At 35.2% G+C, this 8,199-nt stretch overlaps 1 protein-coding gene across 2 annotated transcripts; it reads right to left on the reverse strand.

Annotated features, from left to right (window-relative positions):
• Positions 1-366: 366 nt before the first annotated feature.
• LOC130014437 (uncharacterized) lies at positions 367-7,558 on the reverse strand. Of its 2 annotated transcripts, none has more exons than XM_056103563.1 (2): positions 6,392-7,558; positions 367-1,508 (listed from the first exon to the last, which is right to left on the reverse strand). In XM_056103563.1, exon 1 carries the CDS (start codon positions 7,528-7,530, stop codon positions 6,403-6,405), a length of 1,128 nt encoding a protein of 375 aa, XP_055959538.1. In that variant the 5' UTR covers positions 7,531-7,558; the 3' UTR covers positions 367-1,508; positions 6,392-6,402. The 2 variants fall into 2 exon arrangements, with proteins under 2 accessions (XP_055959538.1, XP_055959539.1); XM_056103564.1 differs by having other exon boundaries at positions 367-1,513.
• Between the last annotated feature and the right edge of the window lie 641 nt (positions 7,559-8,199).

Here is an 8,199-nt window from a genome sequence, read left to right on the forward strand (position 1 = left end):
GTTTTGATTTATAAATTAAACGAGGCTTACCTGTAAGGTGAAGTTTGATTGTAATTCTGTCCTACTGTTGACGGCTGAGAGATCATGTGAGATTGCGTGCGCATCACCTAATCGCCATATTTCAAAGAGAGAATGGTGACAAGAACCACAGTTAAAGTCAAGTAAAGGGTTGGGATACACCAAAAAACCAAAGGGTGGGCACATGATCTCTCAGCCGTCAACAGTAGGACAGAATTACAATCAAACTTCACCTTACAGGTAAGCCTCGTTTAATTTATAAATTCTGTCCTACTGTGTGACGTAAGCTTCGAGTCATGCGAGATTTTTAAAGTTGTCACGAAGAACCAACAATAAATCGAAAAACAATTTTACAAATTCAAACTTTAATTTAAACATATACTATGTTAAAATCAATACAAGATCTCAACACAAACTCAATGAAATAATAAAAGTCTGCCAATTAGGAATCTCCTAATAAATTATCAAGAATTGTTCTACCAAAAACACCACTATCATTAACAGGCTTATTGTAATATTTCCTGAAAGTAGATTCCTGGGTCCATCCAGCAGTTTGCAAAATACTGCTAATCGAAACGCTATTTCTGCTAGCTGATGAGGTAGAAGCTGCTCTGAATGAGTAAGGAGTAAATATTGATGTATCCACTCCTGAAGAAATTAACACAGTTTTAAGCCACCTAGAAATCGTATCTTTGGTAACCGGCTTAAATGGTCTCACAAAACTTAAGAAAAGTTTGTTCTCACTACCACGTAAATTCACAGTTCTCTTGATATATTCTGTATAAACTGTAGTGATACACAATCGCCGATCAGGGGCGTAACTTTGAATTGTAATTTCACTCTGATGAAAAGTTGGTCGACTTTGTTTAAGAAGATCTCCGAATCTAAACTTAAGTGAATTCTGACTTACAGTAATGTTCCGCACATCCAGCTGATGAAACGATTGAATACGCTGACCCGAAAGCAGAGCGAATAAAGCTAGAAGCTTAAAAGTTAACAACTTTAAAGAAAGTTTTCTCACAGGTGAAAGCTTGCGTAGATAACGTAACACTAAATTAGGATCCCACGTGACATTATTTCTAGGTAAAGCTGGTCGCAGCTTATATACACCTCTAAGGAACCTACACACAATGGGCAAAGATCCAACAGGTTTTTTGTCCACAAAAATAAAAGTTGACAACGCACTTCGTGCCGAGTTAATGGCGCTGTACTTCAGTCCATCTTGAAATAACGAAGTTAAAAAATTAATAACAGCCTCTACAGGAGGACAAAAGGGATCCAAATGTTCTTCATCTGAATACCTAAACCATCGTTTAATATACGTCGTGTATTGGGACTTGGTTGACTCTGTCCAGGAAGACAACAAGATTTCTTTAGCTCGTTCAGAAAAACCTCCTGTCGAACAACTTGGCCGGATACCAGCACTGCTAACAATCTCATCTTTTTCGGCAATTCTTGAACTCTTCTCGTTGGATGAGTTAAAATCGTATCTATACTAGGCAAAACAAAAGGAAAATCAATTAGCATTCTTATCAATTTGGTAAACCAATATTGAGTTGTCCACCAAGGGACTATCAAAATACCTGTGGCCTTATCTTGAAGAATTTTAGATAAGACCTTTCCAATTAAACAAAAAGGAGGGAAAGCATAAAAAGGTTGATCCCAATATCTACTAAAAGCATTTATGGCTAAAGCATTAGGGTCAGGCTTATAGGCAAAATAAACCTCTACTGTAGCATTTAATCTTGAAGCAAATAAATCGACATTCGGAACACTCCATTTATTGCATAAATCACTAAATATTTCATTACTTAATTCCCATTCACCATTATCATGTGAAGAACGACTTTCCTTATCTGCTTCTATGTTTAAAACACCTGCGATATGGCTTGAAGACAAAGAAATATTTCTCTCAATGCACCATAAAAAAATTTCTCTAGTTACATCATTATAATCAGATATTTTACCCCCTTGTGAGTTTATATATGATACAGCAGTCGTATTGTCTATAAGTAAATGAACATGCAAGTTTCTTACATGTTTACAAAAAGCAAACAGGGTAAATTTTGCAGCAACTTTTTCTAATAAATTAATAATAATAATAATAATAATCTTTATTCATGTATTGAAGCCTTACGGCCATAGTACAAAGTTAGCATATTTGAGTGAAAGTTCTGTACACTTAATTCAATTTTAATCATTAAATAACACTTTATAGATTTATGAAAAAAAAAAAAAAAAAAAAAATACAATAAAAATAAAAAGAGTGGTACATAAGTAAAGGTAGGGAACAGTTTAGTGTAGAAAGTGACTACTATTTACAATGTTATAATAGTGTATAAATAGCTATACCTATGACAATGTGGTTAGTAAAGAAAGGAATAATATCTACAATTTGAATATGAAAATGAACACTTTCACGAGATAATTGACAAACTGTATACAAGATTTATGTTTTACGTATTTTAATTGCAAAATATATAAATTTTGAGATATTTATAACGACAGTTTGTTCATTATTGGACATTAGCTTAATAAACTGGTACTTTGTATCATACTTATTATCTACGTGGATATATTTTGATCTAAGGCTATCGTATGCCGAGCATCTTAGTAGAAAGTGACACTCATCTTCGCACTCATGCAGATCACATAGACTACATATTTTGTACTCCTCTGGTAATTTACGCCATTTACAAAGCATGTTCATAAACAGGTATGATCCACAACGAAATTTAATGAGCGCGCGCTTAAATTTCTTGTCATAAGTTGACAACAAATACGGTTCTAGACCAAGCATACTTTTAAATTGGCTATAGTAGACAAGCCTTGAGTTTTCATGTAAGGAATAGTGCCATTCTTGAGCACAACATTCACGGATTCTCTGCGTGAATAGGTAGATAAAATCAGCACAATTTCCTATTGTTTGGGAAATCCATACTATACCAAAACCATACCTAAATAATAGATTTTTAACATCGCTTGCCCATGTTTTTCTACCATTCATATCCAAGTTATGTAGCATTACATACGTTTGTTTGGGAATTCTATGGTCTGGCATGCATACAAGTTTAACCCAATATCTGATACATCTATTTGCAGAATTAACAAAAAGGTAGGATCTCCCGAGTTCACCCAAGACAGCAGAGTTACTAGTATGAGGAGGCAGTTTTAATACATATTTGAAGAATTTTAAATGGACATTTTCTATCTTAGTACAAAAAGAATGTCCCCATATCTCGGAGCCATACAATAGAATTGGAAGGATCATTTTATCAAATATTTGTACAGCACAACTAAGATTAATACCTTGACACTTTTTGTCTATACATTTCATCATATTAATAACTTTCTCGGATTGTACAATCTGAACTTCTTTTGTTTTCGACCATTTAAGTGTTGTTGAGAACACAGCCCCTAGATATTTGTAGAAAGAAACAGTATCTATTGGGACATTATTGTAACTCCATTTTTCATATGATCTCAGTGGACCACCGTTTCTAAATACAAGTATCTTGGTTTTTTGGGTGTTGATGGACATTCCATATTTCTCACAAAATGATGCTAGGCAGTTAATTTGGTGTTGTAGATTAAACACAGTATCGGCCATATTTCCGATGTCATCAGCAAATAGCAAAGAGAATACATTGGGAAATACATTTGATACAAAGATACCATTACATTTCTTATTTTGCAACTCACTGACATATTGATTTATGAAGAGCGAAAATAATAACGGGCTTAATATACAGCCTTGTCTGGTACCCGTATTACATGCAAAGAAGTCAGTTAGTCCCAGTGGTGTAGCAACACAAGATTTACACTTGGAATACATGTTTCTGATGATATTGATGAATTTTCCATGGATACCTGCTTCCATCATGCTGACCCAGAGCAAGTCATGCTGGACGGAATCAAACGCTTTGTGGAAGTCCACAAATAGCAGATATATTCGCCCCCCTTTTCTCGATAGATATTTCCTTATAATACCTTGTAAGGAGAATATATTATCGACAGTAGAGTATTTTTGGCGGAATCCAGCTTGATACTCATAAATAATATTCAAATTACACCAGGATAGTAATCTGTTGTTTAATACTTTTGTAAATATTTTACACAAACTGGACAGCAAGGAGATTCCCCTGTAGTTATCGACATTGTCCACACAACCTTTTTTGTGTATAGGACTTATAATGGCCATGCCCCATTTCTCAGGGAAGATCCCGCTGTTCAGAATTGCGTTAAATATATTACAAAGGGCTGACTTTATGGTGGCCTCACTCTCTTTGATCAGTTCATTACATAGTCCATCGATGCCAGGTGACTTATTATTGCGGACACTCTTAATTGCCTGAGAAACTTCGAATTCTGTGATGGGTTTATTTAATTCTTCCGGAGTATCACTTTCACAAATATCACAATGATCATCATGTGATGTTAAAGACTCTTGGTACCAGTGGTCGGTTAATGGGCTGTTAGAGTTCAAAAGATCACGAAAATATGCTATCCATTCATCGCAACAGATTTTTGGATTGCCTGGTGTTCTCCGTAGAAGGGATTTTACTTTTCCCCAAAATATTTGCGGGTTCGGTATCGCACTTTCCAAATTACAATTTAGTTGTCGACCGTATTCATTCTTTTTCGAGGCACACAGACTTTTGAACTCTTTTTTTTTTAATTTGTAGTTGTTGAGGTCAATATCACGTTTAGTAGTTCTGTAGACATTTAGACATTTGGATTTTGATTGTTTTAGAAGTTCACAATTTTGATCGAACCAAGGGGGTTGGGTATAGAGACGACGATATGGACGACACACTTTGAACATTGGTTTAGCTGCTCTAACAAGGACATGACTGAGCTGTTCAACAGAAACATTAACGTCAAGTGTCAAGGCGTTTTTGAGATCACCAAGAATATTGCAGGAGTAATCGTCTGAGATAGTATTTATAAAGTCATTTTTGTGTAATGGATTCCATTTGAATATATGCCGCTCATGGGTCTGTGAATCACATTCATTTGTTGTGTTTTGTACATGATCGATGTTCGCCTTTATTTCACACTGAATTGGAAAGTGATCAGAGTCATCAAATTGTCCAACCTTAAAGTCTCTTATTTGTGTGTTTAATAGACTCCTCTGCGGACCAGTTACCCCCTGTCAACTGGCCATCACCAGATACCCCTCCCCATCCTTTTTTAGAAGCATCAGATTTTAAAGTAATGGAGGGACTATCTAAAACTATAGATTTCTTAGAATTTGATAAATTACTGATCCACCAAAGTAAATCGGATTTACATTCGTCATTTAAGAAGATTTTCTTCTCAAAATTACCATAAGCCTTACTCAAAGACAATGATTTAAAATTATCACAGCGTCTATAAAATAGCTCCCCATAGTGTACTCCAGGGAATGCTGCTACCATTTGCCCAATAAGTTTAGCAAACTGTCTTATAGTTATAACTTGTTAGAATGGTATAATTGAGTGCAAGCTACTTTAAGTTTATTAAGCCTTTCAGGGGTTAGTCGAACAGTCATAGCAACTGAATTCACAATAAAACCTAAATAAACTATTTCTTGAGTAGGCTCAATAACAGATTTGTCTGGGTGCACAATGAACCCAGCTTTAAGAGAGAATGCTATAGTATCTTTTATGTTGTTTTGACAATCCTCAAAATCATCTCCTACTAATAAACAATCATCAATAAATGATGTATTCATGTGCCCAAGCTTTCTCAGCTCTGAGAAGAGGACATTTGTAATTTTCGTAAAAATTCTAGGACCTGAGCCTAACCCATTGGGCAAACAAGTGAACTGATAGAGAGCATCACACCACTGGAATCTTAAAAACTTTCTATGAGCATTCTTAATTGGTACCGCATGATAAGCATTCGACCAGTCAATAGATGCCATGAAGCAATTAGGAGTAATTAAATTAAGAGCATGATGGAAAGAATCCATTTTAAAATGTTTGTAGACAACTTGATCATTGAATTCTTTAAGGTCTAAAATGATTCTTAAGTTACCATCTTTTTTATCTCTAGTAAATATATTCGAAACAAATTGTCCATCAGCATATTCAACTTTTTCAAAAATCCCTTTGTCTAAAAGGTTTTTAATTTCAAATGACACTTGAGAGCATTTGGACTCGTTAAATTTGTACGGTATTGGTAAATTAATCTGATTAGGTAAATTATGAAGTTCGATTTCAATACCACAAACAGTTTTTAAGACCTGACTATCTGATGTCAAGGTTTTCCAAAAAGGTAAATGCTCTTTCAATTCTCCTGCTCTAAACGTTTTAACACGAGCATGTAAATATTTGAGTAATTTATCCTTGTAACTCTCCCAAGATAGAGAATTATTAAGAAAACTCACCAGATCATAATCTATTTCTTGTCTGACTGAGAAGTCTTCTTCCAACTGGTCTTTTGATTTTGATACATCTTTTTGTTGTATTGGTACTGGTGGGCCGGAGGCTTCTTGTAACGATAATTGCCTTGATACAAAAAAGATTTCCCTTTATAATTATTATTGGAATATCTTGAATTGCCTTTCACACCATAACCCTGCGAGTAATTCTTTGACGATGTCACATTTGAGCCAATTTGTGCAGCCTCTTTTAACTCCTTAAGTTTTTTGCAGATATCATCCCCGAACAGAAATTTACTTGATCCGGTATCCAAGTTCTGTGACTGATTACAAATTGGTTTGTAAGTTGGATTAATATCAAATTTTATTGAGTCTCTACGGCTCTGGTTCAGAGTTTGTACAGTGTGTCCTAATAAGGACATACAATCCATTGCCAACTTAAGTTCCACAGTTAACAAATCCTTATTGACTGGTAACTCCTTTTTAGTTTCCAATAACTTATCCACAAGTGACATCATAGTATAGGAACTTTTTAGAATTAGTTCTCCAAGTTTTTGATATTTAATATCTTTAGAACGGGTGTAACCTTTAATACTGCTACCCCAAATTTCAGCATTCACAGACTGTAGGTAAATGTCAACATTTCCAGGCCTTGTGGTTTTGTTAAGTAATTCCAGTAATTTTTCATCTGGTAATTTGCTTGAAAAAATTTGTTTCACAATGGAGGCAACCTTTGGGTTAATGTTATTCCCCACTTTATCGACTATAGAATAATCTTGTTCGAGTGAGTCCAGGACCTCTCCGATGCCGAAATCAACAACATTCACGTCATTGTCACCAGTAGTACTAGTAGAGGCAGTTTTAGGCGAATTGTCACCAATTAATGCTTCTTTATTTCGATCATCGGCTAGTAAGTCGTCAATTTGTTCGCTTACATCCTTATCAGGAGTATCAAGTTTACGTTTTTTGAACGTTCGTTGAGTTAAGGGAATGTCTTCATCAGAATCGGAAATTTCCGTTTCTCGCCTTGTTGAATCCCGTTTCCTGTTAGAATTGATGACGACTTCAGGTTGTCGCAAATTCTTCAAAGAATTTTCCAAGATTTTGAAAAATTCTGCACGAGAATCATTATGGATTTTAAGCATATCCTGCTTTAAACCATCCAAATTAGCCTGAGTAACTGTGGAGGAACTATCTCTCTCAGTTGTCGTAAAGTCGCTTTCTGCTACTTTCGTTTTGTTTATACTGGCTACAGACTTCTCTTTCGCCGCTGACGATGGAGTCTGTGGATTAGATTTTGACCTGGGTGAATTTTCACTCCTAGTTGGGGCAAAGTCCATTTCGGTAGTTTTACCGGTTAGTATTTCAGATTTAGTATTTCTTTTCCTCTTAGGTTCTTTATCTTTATCGAATAGAATGCTAGCAAAATCGAAATCAGATTTGAATCTTGAAGATTTCTTCTGTTGTTCCGCCATTTTCTTTTCACGAAAAAACGTGTTCTGACCGAGTAGACCGAACAAAAATTATTTTTTCCGGGCTAAAGAAATGAGGTTAAGAGCTAATTGTAGCTAATTAATAAGAGTAGTATTGCAAAGACAAGTTTTTCAACCAATTTTGGTTAATAGAAATAACTTATTGAAGTTAAATTTCTAAAAACTTGCAGACAGCTTTTCCACCGTGCTTTCACGGTGAAGGTGAAGCGTACTAATGGCGATTAGGTGATGCGCACGCAATCTCGCATGACTCGAAGCTTACGTCACACAGTAGGACAGAATTAACACTCAACGGCTATCTATATACGATCAGATTCAGAA

The sequence above is a fragment of the Patella vulgata genome, chromosome 1 (assembly GCF_932274485.2).
Source record: "Patella vulgata chromosome 1, xgPatVulg1.2, whole genome shotgun sequence".
Taxonomy (NCBI): domain Eukaryota; kingdom Metazoa; phylum Mollusca; class Gastropoda; family Patellidae; genus Patella; species Patella vulgata.

What these genes read in the sequence shown, in the direction of transcription:
- LOC130014437 (XM_056103563.1), bottom strand. Translation starts at nt 7,530, where the DNA reads ATGCTTAAAATCCATAATGATTCTCGTGCAGAATTTTTCAAAATCTTG.